The following is a 19,370-nucleotide window of genomic DNA, read 5'->3' on the forward strand; positions in this document are numbered from 1 at the left end:
GCACTGTTTCCTCTGAAAAGTCTGTCGCCTTCTACAGTCTTTTTGCAGGGAACCAGCAAACGTAAAGGAGATCATATATTGAACAACTTGATTTTGCAACTACAAAAATAGTAAGAGTAAAGTTGGGAAACCTGAGTCACTACCAGGTTACCTTTGCCAGGATGTCTTCAGAGTGGAAAAGTTTCTCTTGGTTGGCACAGGGCAGGTTCTGAGCCCACCAAATCTGGGCAGGTTGCCACAAGTACCCCCCACATCAGTTAGGATTTCAGCTAGAACTCTGGGATACCCACAGGCCAGTGTCCTGTCTTGAAGGTGAGATACCTGCTGCTTATTAGCTGAAGCCTTGGCGTCCGCTGCTAGGTGACATTGCATTAGCATCACACTAGGGCAGCCCATTGAAAGAAAGAGCACATCGCAACAAAATGCCAGAGAGTATGCTCATTTTCACTGCCTCAGGTTGAATCCGTGCTCCTGCTATGTCTTCTGTTTTGTTTTCCATCATGTGAGACTCTTTTTATTTCACTGTTAGAAAGAATCTAGCTGGCAGCAGTTTAATGCATGACAATCCTGTTATTACAGCTGTAAATAATTAACAACTAGGAAAAAAAAACATTTTTAAATTTTTTGTTGACTTTATTTTCTCTAATGACTATCTGGTAGCCACTTTCTTAAGGGATTTTTCATGGAAACTGTGACTTTCCTCTTTCACTCTGTTTTTCCTTTCTTTCTCTCTCTTTCTCTTTCCGAGGTTTGTGTTTCAGATGCTTTTTGGTGCAATGTTCAATGCCTGTTTGTATTTTTGAACCGTATTTTTCAACCTTTGCTGGAAAAAAAAATATTGCCCATTCTAATGAGCAGGATTTTGAGTCCTGCGATTTTTTTCAGCTTTTAGCTTTTTCAGCAAGTTAAAGCAACAGAAAAATGTCTCAAAAATTACAGTGAAGTTCTGAAGAGAGATTAGAAAACGTCAGAGACAAGAGCTATGTGAATGACGTCAATAGGCTGAGTGGATGAGGAGGACTCTTCTGACCACCTACTGACTTCCTGACCTAACACTAAGGCAGGACTAGACCTTTTCACTGAATGAATTCACTCCGCTTTTCCACTCTACCCACTCTCTTGAACTCTGATCAACAAATAAAAATTCATATTTAAAAACAAAAACAAAAAAAAAAACAACCATGCCTCTGCACTGTTGTTTGTTTGTTTGCTTGTTTTCTAAGGTCTGGTTCTCAAAACCAAAGAGAGAAAGTCCTCTGGGCTTAAGGCGGCCAGCACAGCTGGAGAGTTTGTCCCTGTGATGAGCAGACAAGTTACTCTAAGAAAAAAAAAAAAAAAAGAGTATTCCAGGGGAAAATAAAAAAGCTTGAAGGTATGCTACGGTTGCCATTGTACCATATTTAAAATGTTTTTCTTTCCAGCAGCAGAAAGCACAATATATGTTCAAGGCCAATTGGCTGGAGAGTTTGGGATCCAGCCCGAGGCAGGACAGTGGTGGTACGGCAAGTGAACAGAGAGACCTGGAGGTGTGCTCCTTGCCTGTAGTGTTGGCTATGGGTAGACCTTGGTTTTCTAGTAAAGCACTTTGGTATTTCTCTATATGCAACGTGAATTGTGCTTTCCATTGTATGAGGGGCAACCAGAAGAGGCCTTGGCCAGGACGGTGTTTTATGCAGCATACCATGTAAGCTTCTTCAGCTGAAGCATACCATAAAGTGACCCTGATGGACAGAAGGACATGGAAGGCCTTTAGCCCTTAGTCTGAACACACTGTAAGGAAAAGTGGTGGGCAATTCAATCCATGCTACTTTTTCTGCTCAGCTGTTACAACAACCAGCATCACTTTGGTTTTTCATGCAGCTCCCAGGTGTGACTGAAGATCTGCCATAGTTCAGATAGCGTTTTGATTGTGGCCGCCCTTGTTCTAGAGAATTAATAGCAGCTAGCTGACCATGCCACAACACCCAGCCAGTGGTGGATGTCCAGGCAACTGTGCTGTCTGCTAGCAAGGAAGGTTAAGGTGTAGGGACTTCATTTGGACCTCTGAACCCAATTGGATCATTAGTTCTCTGCGCTTGAAAAAGTGAAACTCTCTCCCCTTTCCCCGAGCACCATCTGGAAGCTCCACCAGGGACTTGCTGGCGGGACAATATCTCCAAGCATATTGCAACCTTGAACAGGAAAGTTGCACATCTGAATTTGCTGCTTTCAGCTGAATCCTCCTTCTTGCTCAGACTCAGATGACAGAAAAGGCTCGGGAGCGGCGGGCTCGCAGCTGCCGTGGCAGATGGATGGTTACCACAGGTCTTAGCAGTACAGGCTGCATATTTATGTCTTCCCAAGGAAGGAGCATAGGAAGGAGCATAGATCATGATCTCAGTGAGAGCATATGAGGAAGGAGCCCACTGTGCTTTCAGTGATTAAAGCTTTCACCCCTTTCCCTGAGTTCTCCTCAATCAGAACAGCACAGGGTCGGACCCAGCCTGAAAAGATCTTCCTGACTCAGGAGACGAAAATAAACAGCGATGTAAAAAGCTTCCCTGCATTATCACTTCTCTATTTGAACCTGGAACAAGGGCCCTGAAGAGGAACAGAGTGTAATTGCAGTGTCCACAGAAAAGAAATACTAATGAAAACAGGCAGAGCCGGGAGAATTCACAAAGAAAGGCAGAGCAGAACAAGTATTTATTACCCTGCCACTTAGCACACAAGCTGACAGGTGTCTTAGGGAAGCAGTAGCCAGCTTTTATTATTAGGTGCTTATAGCACAGCAGTGCTCAGGGAGGGAACTGTTGATGTGTGGCTCCTGCAATGCACCATACTGGGAAGAGAGAAATGTGTCCCCTGTGCCCAGACAGCCCCACAACCACAGAGCTGCGTACTGCCTCCTCATGGGGAGGGGTGAGAGCCCAACACAGGCCTTCAGTCAGCTTTCACGCATCCAGGTGCTGAGATCAGAAATCCAATATAACATAGGGCTCCCTCTGTGAGCTGCTCTCCCCTTCTTCCTGTAAGACAGGTAGGGCTGATGATGCCTCAGGACTCCTGCTTATGGGGTTCTTCCTTCTCCATGCTGTCTGCCTGCAAGCAAACAGTGCTTTCTTCTGCAAAGCCCTGATGCTCCTGACCAAACTCGTCCATCAGCAGCTTGTCAGCAGACTTTGCAGTCGCTCCACTCCATGGAGTACACCCGAGATAGTTGGATTTATGGCTTGCTGGAATTCACTCCTTAAACTTCCACACAGTGTCAGGCTGCAGGGGCCTCACAGGGGGCACCAGGCTTTGGCACCTGGAGCATACCCTCCTGCAAACTGGAAGAGGAAAAAGGCTGCAACTTCTCCCCTGCCCCATCCTAACCTCCTCTTGTCACGCTAAGCAGACAGGTGAAGCACTAGCATCAAGGCACACTGCTTCCCAGCTCCGCTTGTGGATGCTCACACTCCTTCGTGGGGATGGAGATGTCCTCCCCCACCTTCACACCAGCATCAAGCAGTTAGCTGCAACTGTGCTCATCCATCACAGTGTGCCAGCTCCACCCGTCTTCAGCTCCCCACCAGAGCATTAACTCTTTAACTCCCAACATGATGCTGTGATGTGGAATACATACCGGCATCAAAACCACAGAATTATCAACCACAGGAAAGCTCCTCCCTGCTGTCAGTGGGAAATGTCACCCCTCCAGGGTGCGAGAGAGACAACATCTGAAAAACAGTACTGGGTGATTTCCTTTGGAAGAGGAGACATGCAGGAGCTGGCTGAGCACTTGATAAATAACAGTCTAGGAATGACCAGCTGTGGCTTAAGCTGAGGTAGAGTTGTAGATGTGATAGTGTAAGGATGTAAATGAGGAAAAACTGGTGGGAAGAGGCAATGCATTTTTATTATTCAGATAACACAGACAGGGAAAGGAAGCCAAGCTGTCAGGACCACAGAGTCTTCTTCTGATGTGGTGCAATGAACTTTAGGCTTAGACCTGGGAAGGAGTGGGCTGGACTGGGCTGGCTTCTATAACGAGGTGATCAGAGAGCAAAAGCTCCTCACTCTGTGCAGCAAGGCAAGTCACTTACAAAGGGAAAGGTGTCCAAAAAACACCACTGCTGAGTTTATTCAGAGAAAGAAAGAAAACCATGCAATATTCATGATCCAAAAAAAAAAAAAAAAAAGAGAGAGAGAGAGAGAACAATACATGTAGTGCAGACAGATACCTCCTCTGAAATCAATGCATAATTTTTCACATGTGCAGGGTTTACATTTGCACGAGGAGCAGTAAGTCTCAGGGCTGATCCCAGCTCAGCTATACATCAGCCCAGCCCTGCACTGGAAATGACCGTAACTCATCAGCCCGTCTCCCAGAGCTCGAGTTGTTTAGGCTCCTCTTACAATTTCTCTTTGCTGTTGTGAATCTTTAAATATCTGTGCCAGACTGTAATCCCCAGTTTGACCATAAAACTAGCCCTTGACTTCACACTGCCTTATTACACCATGCTTAAATTATGAGGGGTAGCAAGACAGGGTTGATAAGGAGGATTTATTAAGCTTGAATAACCATCCATAGCAGTGTAACGTAGTGCTGAGAGATTTCCTCTCCCAGCGAACAGCTGCTGTCAGAACACACTTGTTATCAATTAGGAACCCTCAAGCAACTGGTGCTGGAGGACCCCGCTCAGGCCCTACCAGGAGGGGTGCTGGGATGAGGCCAGCTTCCTCAGGAAGGCTTTAAAGATATTAATTATTAGGATTTGCGTGGCATTACTTTTTCTTGATTGAGGGAAGTTGTGTTTCTTGTCGGGCTTTTTCCTGATGTCTGGGGAGCTCATCTGCATAATTTTGTTGGTCTCCAGCTAATAATGACATCACCTACAAAATAATTCATTCTGCTGGACTGAGTGGGCTCTGTTGTCCTGGTAACCTTTGCTTTGAAGGCTCGCAGGAAGGAGGCAGGTAAGTGCTTGAAATTGCCACATTTCAGCATGGCTTCAAATGCCTCCGAAGGCTCAAGCCACCTTTCCATAAATGAAATTCTGAGTCCTGTTGAAAGACTTGGTAAACAAAATTCATTTGTTGCCTTGAGGAAAACTGTGTGGAATTCAGTTGAGTAAAATACTTTTACAAAGAGGAAGGTTTTGTGAAGCATTCCACCAACCACCAGGAGTGCAACACTAATGAGATGTGCAGTGCTTCATCGCTCCCAAAGCCATCCTTCCCCTGTGAGGGATGTTGGTCCCATAGCCAGGGGAAGGGACCCGTTCGTGTGCTGCAGTGCCTCTGGAGTTATGCAGAGGGATGATGGATGCGTACCTGATAGCAGAAATCTTTAATTACTTTCAAATTTAACCTGAAGTGTGCTGTGCTTTTCTCAGCCTGGATCAAAGAACCTCACTGTTCCCAAAATTTGTGTTGTGTTTGCCAAAGCTCTTTGGACGGCTCACTCAGAGCTCAAGGCTTACCTGTTTATAATGAGCCATTATGATTGTGAATGCTCATAGCTTCCATGGAAATCAGACTCGCGTGGTGTTAGCCAGGCTGGATGGGGCCCTGGGCAGACTGCTCTGGCAAGGGGCAACCTCCCCCCCCCACGGCAGGGGGTTGGAACGGGGTGGGTTTTAAGGTCCCTTCAGACCCAACCATTCTGTGTTTCTATAATACGAGTCAACCTGGTCCAGGGTTTTAGAGAGATGTTTCTAACTGGGAAGCCCTAGGATTGATGGGAGACATGCAGTTTGGGGATGTTGTGTGCCATCAGCAAAAGCTGTACCGATCTGACTTTGTTTCAAAGTGAAATATCATTGATACTGTGGACAGGGGATTTGTTTCAGTGGTCTCTAAAGATTCTCCATGGGGGCACCCAAGGACCTACAAGCAGAGTTACTTGGAAAGGCTGCAGCATGTCAGAAGGGGTTGGTGTGTTAATGTCAGTAGAAAGTGGGTTGCAGCATTTATCCAAGCCCTGCTCAGTCTAACTGGTACCTCTCTGAAACGCTGCATCTCTTCACTTGCCTGGAGTACAATGGTCACGTGGAAAGATAGCTCCTTCAAAGCTGAATCATTTGGCCTCTAAGCTTATGTACAGAAAGACACTTCAAGTCACAGAGAAAAGCAAGTTTTTTCAGCTCCATAACCTGGCATCCCCAAGACAAGGAGAACCTTGTTGTGAGGACTTTGGCAGAGCTGGCATCACCTCCTGCCCATTTTGTGTCCTGCCCCAAACCAATGGGTGCTCAGGGCAGCTCCAGAGAATGGCACTGGCTGCAGCAGGTGAGAACAGAGCTGGGGAGGGAGCCCTGAGCATTGCAACCCTGGGGAGAGCAGGGAATGGGGTCTGCACTACTTGTGCTCACAAAGAGCCTATTGCTGGATGGCGGATATAGAAAGTGCCTGAAATAGAAGTATTTTGGAAATAGTGAAAAAGGAGATTTCGGAAGGACTCCAACCATTCTCCATGTGATTTGCTCAACCCTTCAGAGCGTTTGTTGCTTTTTTTGGTGGTGGAAGCTATTCAGGGAATTTGACCTGGATTTTTGCATCACTTTGGATGCCTGGAAATTGCACGTATTTAAAGCAAATAAGCCATTTGCTGAAAAAATATTACCCAGCTATGTGTATGGGGAAGGAAGGTATTAAAACAAACTAGCTTTAGTGCAGGTATTTTCTGGGCTCACAATTTCCCAGGTACCAATGCTAAAGTGGGAAAGCTAAAATTCTTGGCTTAAAAGTATCCGCTTCCTGATACCAGACAAACAACAGATGCATGAGAGGCTAAAGTGCATGAGAGCCCCAGCACTCACGCGGCCCCTAGCAATCTGTGGCTCAGGGATTTGCCAGCAGAAGTCCTCGTGCTTAACAGTTCTCAATGGATTTTGTGCTGTTGTTCCACGAGTTGATCTTGGAGCACCTTAAACTCATACCTGTGGCCATATATCACAGAGGGAATTTTCCCTGCTTCTTAATGGGATGAAGAACTTTCCTTTAGGTTTGGGGGATGATGTTTTTCCCTTTTCATTTGATGACCACTGATGAGCTTGCCTTAGAAACAGGAGCCCAGGATCCTCACCCATTCTTTCCCTGCCTCATGCAATCATGCAGTTAGGCTTTGTGCACTTTGTCTCCATGTAAGCATCTCTTCAGTTGGAAGAGCTGACTTAGGGCTCCTTGGAGCGTCTCCAGTGATGCTTCCTCCAGCAAAACACCCAGGACCCTGTGCTCATGTGCCAAGACTTCCCTGTGACCAGTGGGATGTGCAGTACTCCAGAACCTAGGGAGTCACAGAACATGCTGAGACCTCTCCCACAGCACCCAGACTCAACCCCCTTGCTTCCTTTTATTCTTGCCCTCTGTAAGGGCTGCAGCTAACAGTCATGCCCCCGTGGTACTATCATCTGGTGGTGCAAAGCAGCTTCTCACTTAAGTGGCAGAAGTTGACCAGAGCCCACACTTAAGGGGAGGAATCACCTCTCCCTGCTCAGGCTGTGAGGGCACAGTCTTCAGTGCTCTCATCCCTGGAAGATGCTTTGAAACAGCAGAGCCCGTTTGGCAAAGCACTGCTGTTTGACGGAGCCTGCTGAATGTGTGTTGCTCTCTGCTTGCAGTGCTTGAAGTAAATGAGACTGACACAAAGAACAGGTGGACAAAAGCTACATGTAGGCAGCAGGGTGCAAGGAACCACTGCCTCCAAGTCCCACTCTGCAGCTCTGCCCTAACGCAACCGTCCCTGTCACCAGGGCTGCTAGTGGTGTTGTCAGGGCTCCGATGAGGCCTCTCCACCCCCAGCAGCACCCAGGCTATTCCCACCATCCCCTTGCCCTGCTCAGCTAGATGCTTCCATCTTGCACAGAAGTGCTTTGACCACTTTGCTCCTGGCTGCTGCCTGCCAGTAGTGCCCAACAACAGTGGAGAGATTAAATGATGTAGATAAACATTTCTCGAGAGCACAGAGTTTTCTTTATTAGTGATCACAACAGCTTTTTGAGGACAAAACATGGATTTAGAGCTTAATCCCTGGCTCTTGCTGTATCACAAGCACTCTCTAAAACATTTGAGGACACTATGGCCATTTTGGAGTTCCATAGTTAAACAGGCCCTCCCTCCCACTCATTTTAATCACCAGCAGGAGTATTGGGGAATCCAAGAATCAGATATGAATGTATTCTGTTCTTAAGATATTTCCCTGCATCAAACCTGCTTGCATGGCATATCTCCAAATCTCCTGAGCTTGAGCTGATCAGAGAAGTTCAAAGCAATCATAGTGCCTCAGATACATGGATATGTTACAAATAAAAGCAATGGTGTGTTTTAGCATAAATAAATATTAATTTGATTTTTTTTTCCCCGCCATCTCATTTATTTGACTTCTCTGGTTCTACTGATTAGAAAAACATACCATCATTTAATCAAGGACAGGAAAGAATGAGCTGGGGCTTGGCTGGCTGGTCGTGCAGCACATGGATCACCTTGCAGATGGATGAAACCATCTGTGACTGACATTGCTCATTAAAATTAATGGGACCCATACAAGTGGAGGTTCAGACACAGAAAGCCCTGGCTGTGGTTTGCCAGCCCTAAACTTCTGGAGATATCCTCCAAAATGAGCAATGAGGTGGTTGGAGAAAGAGGGGGAATCACAAAAGGCAGACCATAAAGTAATCTGCAAGGGGAAAAAAAAATGGACAAAAGGCTTTGCTATGCCAGTGTTTGAACCACTCATGCAGCTGCAATACAGTGCCCCCTCCCAATTCTTTGCACCCCAGCCCCAGATATTTGTGGTTATTATCTTCCCTGGACCAGACGCATGTTGACAAACAAAAATGCAGACAGATCTGACTTTTTTGTGTGCATGGTCAAAGGACGGAATCATATGCCCTTCAGTGTCTGATTTCTCTTTGTCCAGTCACTGCTTTATTGCCTCGTGTGAAACAAAGACCAGAATTATGGCAGGAGATAAATGGATGCTTTGAAAAACAGAACAATTAGGCACTGAGACATGGGACAAAGGGACAGCAGAAGATTTGACGCTATGAGGGCAAGAGTGTTACAAGCATATGCTCACAAACAACAATTTTCCCAGTATCCAACAGGAACCTCCCCTGGTGTGTCCTAAGGCCATTACTCCTCATCCTATCACTGTTAATGGGAGAAGAGGCTGATCCCCACTTTGATAAATCTTCCTCTCAGGTCGTTGCACAGAGCGATACGGTCCTCACCAATTTCCCTAATTAACAAGGATGCCGCCGCCCCATTTCCCTAGCAAACAGACACCTGTCTGTGACGTCACCGTGATGCGGCACCGTCACTGTGATGACCTCTGTGAACGTCCCAACCCACTCCCCATTCCTCACCCCACGGTGCCATCGCGCTCCATCGTGCTGCTTGGCAGGACGATCCTTGTCGGCTGGGAAAACCCTGAGTGCAGAACTTTCTGTCAGGCCAAACAATCAGTCATTATAATGGACAAATCTTCTTCAGAAACACCTCAAGTTTCTGCCGAGACTGCTGACTCGACAGTCTCAGCTTCTCGTGCCCCGCAGAGACGGGGTAAAAGAGCAGCTCACAAAGCTGACTTAGGACGAGATCGAGAAGAAAACACTTCTCGAGGATCACAGGAGGAATCCTGTGCAAGGAAACAGCTGAATCCTCCCGAGAAGGGCCCTTGCAAACTCAGAGGCAGTGTCTCGTCAGCCTCCTTTCTGAGAAAGCTCCGGGAGATCGTGGACAGTGATCGCTTTCAGTCCATTTGGTGGAGCGATGATGGAAACATCATTGTGATCGAGGAAAACCTGTTCAAATCAGAAGTGCTGGGAAGAAAAGGACTTCTACGTGTTTTCAACATCATTAACATGATAAATTTCATCCAACAGCTTCATCTCCACAAATTCTTCATTACTGAATGTGATTTACCAGCATCTGCCTCACGTGCTAAACTGTCAGTAGCCGGAGCCATGCCTGCTTCTGGCGAGGTACGCAGTCCCCCTTCCCATCGAACATGGCTTGGGACAGGTGGCACTGGTGGCCGGTCCCAGCTGAGGCGGCTGCAAGTTGGTGGTAGTGGGGTTTCCAAACCCACTTCTGTGCTTGTGGAAGTCCTCCATTCGTCTTCCCTGAGAGCCCTCCCTGTTTGTCTTCTGAGATTCTAATGATTAGCTGTCGTACCTTTGTCTTTTCCAATTGGGAAATGGCAGCATCTAACTCTTCTCCTCTGCATTTTGCAGCTCCTCTGCTACTACAGTCCCTACTTCCAGAGAGATTATCCCCATCTGCAATGGAAGTTCAAGCGCAGCATCGTCATTCGACGGAGAGTACCAGCTGCATTCCCACCAGAGCTGGATGTGAAGGAGGACCACCTGAGCAGCTCTCCGAAGAGACAGCCAGGCCCTGCAGCATCAGCGGGCAGTGAGCCCTGCGGCAGCAGCCAGGAAGCTGCTCCTGCTGCCTCTGCTGCTCCTGCATTTCACGCTGCCTCTCCTGAACCAAATGGTCCTCCTCCACCTGAACCAAATGGTCCTCCTCCACCTGAACCAAATGGTCCTCCTCCACCATGGCTGGGACCAGACAGCGGAGCTGGAGGTGACGGGGTGGGACGCCAGCACAATTTATGCTATAGGCAGTATAGATAAAGTATGTAGCGAGCAATAGTGTATAGAAGTTCTAGAAATAAATGTTCTGAATATTTTCCACTTGTCCTGTACTGTTTCTTCAATTGGTGCTTACTCTTCCTAAGCCCAAGGGCAGGGGGTACACGAGGGGGATTTCATTTCTCTGGTGTGGTCCCAGCAATTATGGCAGCACATGGTGGTAGCGGGGAGGTACAGGGTGTGAGCTGGAGCTGCCTGTTCTTCAGGGAGAAGACATGGGAAAGGCAGCAGAGCTTCCCCTGGTGTGTCCTAAGGCCATTACTCCTCATCCTATCACTGTTAATGGGAGAAGAGGCTGATCCCCACTTTGATAAATCTTCCTTTCAGGTCGTTGCACAGAGCGATACAGTCCTTACCAATTTCCCTAATTAACAAGGATGCCGCCGCCCCATTTCCCTAGCAAACAGACACCTGTCTGTGACGTCACCGTGATGCGGAACCGTCACCGTGGTGACCTCTGTGAAAGTCCCAACCCACTCCCCATTCCTCACCCCACGGTGCCATCGCGCTCCATCGTGCTGCTTGGCAGGACGATCCTTGTCGGCTGGGGAAACCCCTGAGTGCAGAACTTTCTGTCAGGCCAAACAATCAGTCATTATAATGGACAAATCTTCTTCAGAAACACCTCAAGTTTCTGCCGAGACTGCTGACTCGACAGTCTCAGCTTCTCGTGCCCCGCAGAGACAGGGTAAAAGAGCAGCTCACAAAGCTGACTTAGGACGAGAACGAGAAGAAAACACTTCTCGAGGATCACAGGAGGAATCCTGTGTGAAAAGGAAACGGCTGAATCCTCTCGAGAAGGGCCCTTGCAAACTCAGAGGCAGTGTCTCGTCAGCCTCCTTTCTGAGAAAGCTCTGGGAGATTGTGGACAGTGATCGCTTTCAGTCCATTTGGTGGAGCGATGATGGAAACATCATTGTGATCGAGGAAAACCTGTTCAGAACAGAAGTGCTGGGAACAACAGGGCCTCTAAGTGCTTTCAACATCGGCAGCATGATAACATTCATCCGCTGGCTTCATCTGCACAAATTCTTCATTACTGAAGCGGATTTACCAACATTGGCCTCACGTGCTAAAGTGTCAGCAGCCGGAGCCATGCCTGCTTCTGGCGAGGTACGCAGTCCCCCTTCCCATCGAACATGGCTTGGGACAGGTGGCACTGGTGGCCGGTCCCAGCTGAGGCGGCTGCAAGTTGGTGGTAGTGGGGTTTCCAAACCCACTTCTGTGCTTGTGGAAGTCCTCCATTCGTCTTCCCTGAGAGCCCTCCCTGTTTGTCTTCTGAGATTCTAATGATTAGCTGTCGTACCTTTGTCTTTTCCAATTGGGAAATGGCAGCATCTAACTCTTCTCCTCTGCATTTTGCAGCTCCTCTGCTACTACAGTCCCTACTTCCAGAGAGATTATCCCCATCTGCAACGGAAGTTCAAGCGCAGCACCGTCATTCGACGGAGAGTACCAGCTGCATTCCCACCAGAGCTGGATGTGAAGGAGGACCACCTGAGCAGCTCTCCGAAGAGACAGCCAGGCCCTGCGGCATCAGCGGGCAGTGAGCCCTGCGGCAGCAGCCAGGAAGCTGCTCCTGCTGCCTCTGCTGCTCCTGCATTTCACGCTGCCTCTCCTGAACCAAATGGTCCTCCTCCACCTGAACCAAATGGTCCTCCTCCACCTGAACCAAATGGTCCTCCTCCACCTGAACCAAATGGTCCTCCTCCACCATGGCTGGGACCAGACAGCGGAGCTGGAGGTGACGGGGTGGGACGCCAGCACAATTTATGCTATAGGCAGTATAGATAAAGTATGTAGCGAGCAATAGTGTATAGAAATTCTAGAAATAAATGTTCTGAATATTTTCCAGTTGTCCTGTCCTGTTTCTTCAATTGGTGCTTACTCTTCCTATGCCCAACGGTAGGGGGTACACGAGGGGGATTTCATTTCTCTGGTGTGGTCCCAGCAAAGATGGCAGCACATGGTGGTAGCGGGGAGGTACAGGGTGTGAGCTGGAGCTGCCTGTTCTTCAGGGAGAAGACATGAGAAAGGCAGCAGAACTTCCCCTGGTGTATCTTAAGGCCATCACTCCTCATCTTCTCACTGTTAATGGGAGAAGAGGCTGATCCCCACTTTGATACAACTTCCTTTCAGGTTGTTGCACAGAGTAGGACATGACCATAGTAACCATAGTAACTAATGACCAAGCTTACACAGTAACTAATGGTTAGGCTTGACTAAGCATAAACAATAGTAGGAGGTAATAGAAGAAAATGTGTCGATAAGGGGTTGGTAGAAAAGTTAGGGACAGACCCTAAGAGGCATAGCAATTGAAGAAGATATAAGGAGATGTACGGGACAATAAAAGCGGAACTTTTGCCACACCATATTGGTGCAGTTCCTTTACGTCAGGCAGCACCAGCACTGTATAGTTCCCAGGCTTGTCGGAGCGACGATAAATGGCGACCCCGACGTGAGGTACGGGCACGCGTGACGGTGCTGGCTGCTTGCTGACGGGCTGTGACACGGATGCAGGAGCCCACCGTGGTGAAGCGGTGGAGGAGCCTTGCGGGGGTTGGCCACATTCTGGGGCTTAGGCGCCGATTTGGAGCCTCTGGTTCTCGCGGGTACGAGGGACCGGGAAAGGCGGCGGGGGAGCGGAACGTCCCAGGTGCCGCGATGGAATCCGCGATTATGGTATTGCTCCAACTTTGTAAAAAGTACTGTGGTAAGTACGCGCCTTCTAAGAAGGAGATTGCAGCTGTTTTAACGCTGCTTCAGAAAGAAGGATTACTGACCTCCTTAATGGAGATTTATGAACCCAACAAATGGGTTCTTTTAACAACAACTTTGTCTCAGCATACTATGACTACGCGGAAGGCAGCTGAGCTTAAAACACGGGGGTTGATTTTGGGAGCCCTTAAAGCGGCTCGAGATGAAAAACAGATCGCTCTGGCTGCACGCATTTTGTTAAGATGTGGAGACTCAGATAAGGGTGCAGGGGGGAGTACAGGGGGGTGTACAGGGGGGTGTACAGGGGGGTCAGGCAGGGGAGGTTGTTCTGTTCCTGCAGACTCCAAGATGGCGCCGGAGCCCCGTGCCCCTCCCTGGAAACCACCAGGGAAGAGCAAAGAAGGTAGTTCTTCCTCACGCGTACCCGAGCAGCGGAACGCAGAAGTTTCATCTGGCCCGCCTCCTGCGCCTGCCAGCTCATCGGTATATCCTTCCCTGCCACAGGGTGGAGCTGATTCCTCGGCACCGCCCACATACAGCCCTCAGCCCCCAGAGGGGCGTTACCTGGAGAGGAGCGGCATGGAGTCCCCACCCCTCTCTTATCAGTCACCCTGGGCTAGAGTGGGGCAGGAACTCAGTCAGGACTGAGGGTGGCTTGTTTGGTTATGCTAGGCCCGGAGGGGCCGCACTGGATCCCTTTGAATCCGAAAGCGGTGACTCGCCTCGCTGAGACGATAGGGAAAAAGGGCTTGCGATCGCCCACCACGATCTCCGCATGTTGAACCTTAGCTGTGTTTGTGGGAACTTGATAAGTAAAGCTGATCTTTTTCCTGTGTGCACCTCCTGGAGTTGCAAGGAGTGATAATTTGAGAATTTTAACGTGAGCACCTCTCCAGGAAGATCACTCCGCATATTGAAACTGAACTGTGTCTTTGGAACTGTTTGTGTGTGTGCCTCTCGGGAACCTATTCAGTAATTTTGAGTCCCGTGAAGATTATTATTGTGCATTCTCGAAACTTAAGGGTACCTCCGAACTTAGGTGTGGGGTTTGAAGTTTTCCCTCTGTGTGGCTTCACAGAGAAGTAAGGAGCGATTTACGTATTAGCATTTTCTTTGATCTTCGTCTTTTGCATGCTTCTCTCAGTAAATGGAGGAGTGATTTGAGCATTTGCATTTGTTTGAAAGTTTGTCCTGCTGCCGCAGGGAGACGGGAACGGGAGGGTGCCTCAGGCCCAGGGCCCCTCCCCCAGACCACCGAATGGGCACTGCTTCCTGGAGTGAGTGGGGAGTTACCGTCGTTTGGGGTGCTGGTGTGTTGTTATTGTCGTTCTGTTAAGGATTGAGTTGGTTGCTGCGGCCCACCTTATACAGCAGCCTGCGAATATTTGGGTCACATGGGCGAACATGACGGGTCAGAAAGATTTTTGCCTCGGTTTACAGTCAGCTGGATCTCCCTTTAGAACATGTTTGATTGGGACCCCCGGAGGTTGGCGACTGAGGGATTGGGAACCATATGAGGGGAAGAGGAGTTGTGAACGTAACATCACAATGAGGTTCATGACAACGGTAGAGCATAATGTAACTGATTGGTCAGACACAGTAAGGTGCCTGGTGGGAATGTTGAATGTTACCCTTCCTCGTGATCCACCTGAGCTACGGCTACTTGGCTCACGAAGTGTCGGTAATGATGAATGGAAAGATGGGGAGTGGAAATGTCCAGCTGCTTGCATTTCATGGGGACACTGGCATGTACCTGGAACATTCTCAGAGCAGATACTACAGATTATGCGCCCAAAAAACCCATATTGGATACCAAGTCTCAACAGAACCGTGGGTTTTACATTGGTCAATCCAACCCATCCCGCTTACAGGCATTGGGGACCACATTGTGGTTACTCTGCCCCCGTAATGTATTATGCAGAGGGAAATGACCCAACATCTTGTCTCAACTATACCGACCAAGCGGCAGTATTTTTCCCTAATGGAACAAGGTATAACTTTACCCTGCCAGGGGGTGGCAATGCAAGCACACCAATCTGTAATCGTAGGCAGGGGCATGGGTGTTGCTGGGGACCAATGCCACTAGTTCCCCCTGTAGTATGGAACAATACCACGGCGAAAGTGTTATCGCCGGGACTATTTCTGATATGTGGGGATAGAGCATGGCAAGGCATTCCAAGAAACCCCCTTGGGGGCCCCTGTTACATAGGAAAATTAACTATATTTTCCCCTCGACATGATCAATTAGGGAATCTATCTCAAGCGCTGATGAAGGTAATGACTTCCAAACATGATAGCGATAGACATAAGGTGAAGAGATCAATTAAGCATTTGACGGAGGACTGTGGGGATGAGGTTCGCCTCTTGGATCTCACAGCACATATTTTTGCCTCCATATTACCCACTTTTGGAACAGCACATGCTCTCAAAGAGATTGAACGACTAGCGTGTTGGTCGGTAAAACAAGCCAACGCGACTTCTCAACTTCTGTCAGAGTTGCTAATGGATGTTGAAGGAGTCCGGCATGCTGTACTTCAAAATAGAGCAGCTATAGACTTCTTACTGCTTGCTCAAGGACATGGAAGCCAAGATTTTGACGGCATGTGTTGCTTCAACTTGAGTGACCACAGCAAATCCATGCACAAGAAGCTGGACTGGCTGAAGGAACATGTGAACAAGATTGGGATTGAAGACGACCCGTTGGGTAGCTGGTTATCAAATCTATTTGGGGGTATAGGACCATGGCTAAAGCATATTTTGATTGTAGTTGGTTCAGGAATCATAGTAGTATTGCTGATTATGCTTTGCTTACCCTGTCTCCTGCAGTGCTTGCAACGTGGCATGCAGCAAATGATGCAGGCCATGTTTCACCAACAGGAAGAGTACCGTAGGATGCAGGCAAGACTTTAAATAGGATAGCTTTGCGAATCGCAGTGTAACGGGGCAAGGCTTGCCTGAGAGGACTGTTGCATGTATAGGTGCAATGCAGGGATTTCGGGGTGTACGCGGTTAGGGTCCTCTCAGAAAATAGCACGCTAGATATAGGCATAAAGGGGGGGAGATGTAGTAGCTGAAAAAGCAGTAGGGTATGACCATAGTAACCACAGTAACTAATGACCAAGCTTACACAGTAACTAATGGTTAGGCTTGACTAAGCATAAACAATAGTAGGAGGTAAAAGAAGAAAATGTGTCGATACGGGGTTGGTAGAAAAGTTAGGGACAGACCCTAAGAGGCGTAGCCATGGAAGAAGATATAAGGAGATGTACGAGACAATAAAAGCGGAATTTTTGCCACACCATATTGGTGCAGTTCCTTTACGTCAGGCAGCACCAGCACCGTATAGTTCCCAGGCTTGTTGGAGTGACGACAGGTGGGGGGTACACGAGGGGGATTTCATTTCTCTGGTGTGGTCCCAGCAATGATGGCAGCACACGGTGGTAGTGGGGAGGTACAGGATGTGAGCTGGAGCTGCCTGTTCTTCAGGGAGAAGACATGGGAAAGGCAGCAGAACTTCCCCTGGTGTGTCCTAAGGCCATTACTCCTCATCCTATCACTGTTAATGGGAGAAGAGGCTGATCCCCACTTTGATACATCTTCCTTTCAGGTCGTTGCACAGAGCGATACGGTCCTTACCAATTTCCCTAATTAACAAGGATGCCGCCGCCCCATTTCCCTAGCAAACAGACACCTGTCTGTGACGTCACCGTGATGTGGCACCATCACCGTGGTGACCTCTGTGAACGTCCCAACCCACTCCCCATTCCTCACCCCACGGTGCCATTGCGCTCCATCGTGCTGCTTGGCAGGACGATCCTTGTCGGCTGGGAAAACCCCTGAGTGCAGAACTTTCTGTCAGGCCAAACAATCAGTCATTATAATGGACAAATCTTCTTCAGAAACACCTCAAGTTTCTGCCGAGACTGCTGACTCGACAGTCTCAGCTTCTCGTGCCCCACAGAGACGGGGTAAAAGAGCAGCTCACAAAGCTGACTTAGGACGAGAACGAGAAGAAAACACTTCTCGAGGATCACAGGAGGAATCCTGTGCAAGGAAACAGCTGAATCCTCCCGAGAAGGGCCCTTGCAAACTCAGAGGCAGTGTCTCGTCAGCCTCCTTTCTGAGAAAGCTCCGGGAGATCGTGGACAGTGATCGCTTTCAGTCCATTTGGTGGAGCGATGATGGAAACATCATTGTGATCGAGGAAAACCTGTTCAGAACAGAAGTGCTGGGAACAACAGGGCCTCTAAGTGCTTTCAACATCGGCAGCATGATAACATTCATCCGCTGGCTTCATCTGCACAAATTCTTCATTACTGAAGCGGATTTACCAACATCGGCCTCACGTGCTAAAGTGTCAGCAGCCGGAGCCATGCCTGCTTCTGGCGAGGTACGCAGTCCCCCTTCCCATCGAACATGGCTTGGGACAGGTGGCACTGGTGGCCGGTCCCAGCTGAGGCGGCTGCAAGTTGGTGGTAGTGGGGTTTCCAAACCCACTTCTGTACTTGTGGAAGTCCTCCATTCGTGTTCCCTGAGAGCCCTCCCTGTTTGTCTTCTGAGATTCTAATGATTAGCTGTCGTACCTTTTGCTTTTCCAATTGGGAAATGGCAGCATCTAACTCTTCTCCTCTGCATTTTGCAGCTCCTCTGCTACTACAGTCCTTACTTCCAGAGAGATTATCCCCATCTGCAATGGAAGTTCAAGCACAGCACCGTCATTCAACGGAGAGTACCAGCTGCATTCCCACCAGAGCTGGATGTGAAGGAGGACCACCTGAGCAGCTCTCCGAAGAGACAGCCAGGCCCTGCGGCATCAGCGGGCAGTGAGCCCTGCGGCAGCAGCCAGGAAGCTGCTCCTGCTGCCTCTGCTGCTCCTGCATTTCACGCTGCCTCTCCTGAACCAAATCGTCCTCCTCCACCATGGCTGGGACCAGACAGCGGAGCTGGAGGTGATGAGGTTGGATTGCCAGCACAATTTATGCTATAGGCAGAACAGATAAAGTATGTAGCGAGCAATAGTGTATAGAAGTTCTAGAAATAAATGTTCTGAACATTTTCCAGTTGTCCTGTCCTGTTTCTTCATTTGGTGCTTACTCTTCCTATGCCCAAGGGTAGGGGGTACACGAGGGGGATTTCATTTCTCTGGTGTGGTCCCAGCAAAGATGGCAGCACACGGTGGTAGCGGGGAGGTACAGGGTGTGAGCTGGAGCTGCCCCTTAGTGTCCAATGCATGCGATGAATAACAGAGCTGCAGCAAAATAGTCCACGTGAGAGCCCCCTGGCGTGCCCCCTGCTGTCCAGAGGGCAAACGTACTTTCTCATGGCCATGAGCATGCCCGCCTGTCCCGTGATGCTTCTAGCATGGGCCACTCGGCAGCACTTCGGTTTGTGGTTTTTTCGGGATGATTCATGCTCCAGATCCTAAAATGGGGTCAGACATATGGGATGGTGGCGTAAACAAATCTGTCTGGCTCGACTTCATGTTCATAAGAAACTCGGTTGCCTTTTTATCTTTTTGAAACCAAATCCTGAGCGTAAATGACACGGACGAGGCACCTCCTGGCACCTGCAGCCGCTCCCCAGCATTGCCTTTCCCTTCCCCATTCCTGCTGGTGACAGAGAGCTGCCAGCTGAATGCCAGCCCCCCCGCAGCCCCGCTCATATCCAGCAGCAGTTCAGCCAACTCAGAGCGCTTCAGACTCAGCGAATTACTTTCTCACAAAATGTTGGTTTATTGGGAAATTTCCGGCTGGCTCTAATTGGGACAGCTGTTGAGGCGGCAGTTTTCCTGAGAACTAAAAGTTGCTTTCAGATGAGTATGGCTCTTAAAATGGTGCTGCTTTGATAGCTGCTCACTGCCTTTCTTGTCTGATTATTGAGCTTAGCATCTCCTTGCAAGCTTTAAAAAAAATCCATTTTGCCTGTCTGATCTTCCCTTTCTCTTTACTAAATATTTTCTTCTGTCCTCCCTCCCCCTTCAAGGAGAATCTGTCAGCTCCCATTTTATCCTAAATTTGAGCTTTGCCA

General features: G+C 48.7%; 4 protein-coding genes across 4 annotated transcripts; all 4 read left to right on the forward strand.

Moving 5' to 3' along the window:
* The first annotated feature begins 9,218 nt into the window (after window positions 1-9,218).
* Window positions 9,219-10,607, forward strand: LOC136044491 (heat shock transcription factor, X-linked member 4-like). The gene is made up of 2 exons (XM_065729816.1): window positions 9,219-9,950; window positions 10,203-10,607. Exons 1-2 carry the CDS (start codon window positions 9,219-9,221, stop codon window positions 10,605-10,607), a joined length of 1,137 nt encoding a protein of 378 aa, XP_065585888.1.
* A 618-nt stretch (window positions 10,608-11,225) lies between these two features.
* LOC136044492 (heat shock transcription factor, Y-linked-like) lies at window positions 11,226-12,419 on the forward strand. Its single transcript, XM_065729817.1, has 3 exons — window positions 11,226-11,738; window positions 11,991-12,228; window positions 12,313-12,419. Exons 1-3 carry the CDS (start codon window positions 11,226-11,228, stop codon window positions 12,417-12,419), a joined length of 858 nt encoding a protein of 285 aa, XP_065585889.1.
* Window positions 12,420-14,747: 2,328 nt separating this feature from the next.
* Window positions 14,748-16,253, forward strand: LOC136044493 (syncytin-A-like). Its single transcript, XM_065729818.1, has 2 exons — window positions 14,748-14,754; window positions 15,442-16,253. Exons 1-2 carry the CDS (start codon window positions 14,748-14,750, stop codon window positions 16,251-16,253), a joined length of 819 nt encoding a protein of 272 aa, XP_065585890.1.
* Window positions 16,254-17,223: 970 nt separating this feature from the next.
* On the forward strand, window positions 17,224-18,330 carry LOC136044494 (heat shock transcription factor, Y-linked-like). The gene is made up of 2 exons (XM_065729819.1): window positions 17,224-17,733; window positions 17,986-18,330. Exons 1-2 carry the CDS (start codon window positions 17,224-17,226, stop codon window positions 18,328-18,330), a joined length of 855 nt encoding a protein of 284 aa, XP_065585891.1.
* Window positions 18,331-19,370: the final 1,040 nt, after the last annotated feature.

The sequence above is a fragment of the Cyrtonyx montezumae genome, unplaced genomic scaffold, assembly GCF_038088225.1.
Source record: "Cyrtonyx montezumae isolate F1298 unplaced genomic scaffold, pur_monq_1.0 scaffold_11, whole genome shotgun sequence".
In the NCBI taxonomy this organism is placed as follows: Eukaryota; Metazoa; Chordata; class Aves; order Galliformes; family Odontophoridae; genus Cyrtonyx; species Cyrtonyx montezumae.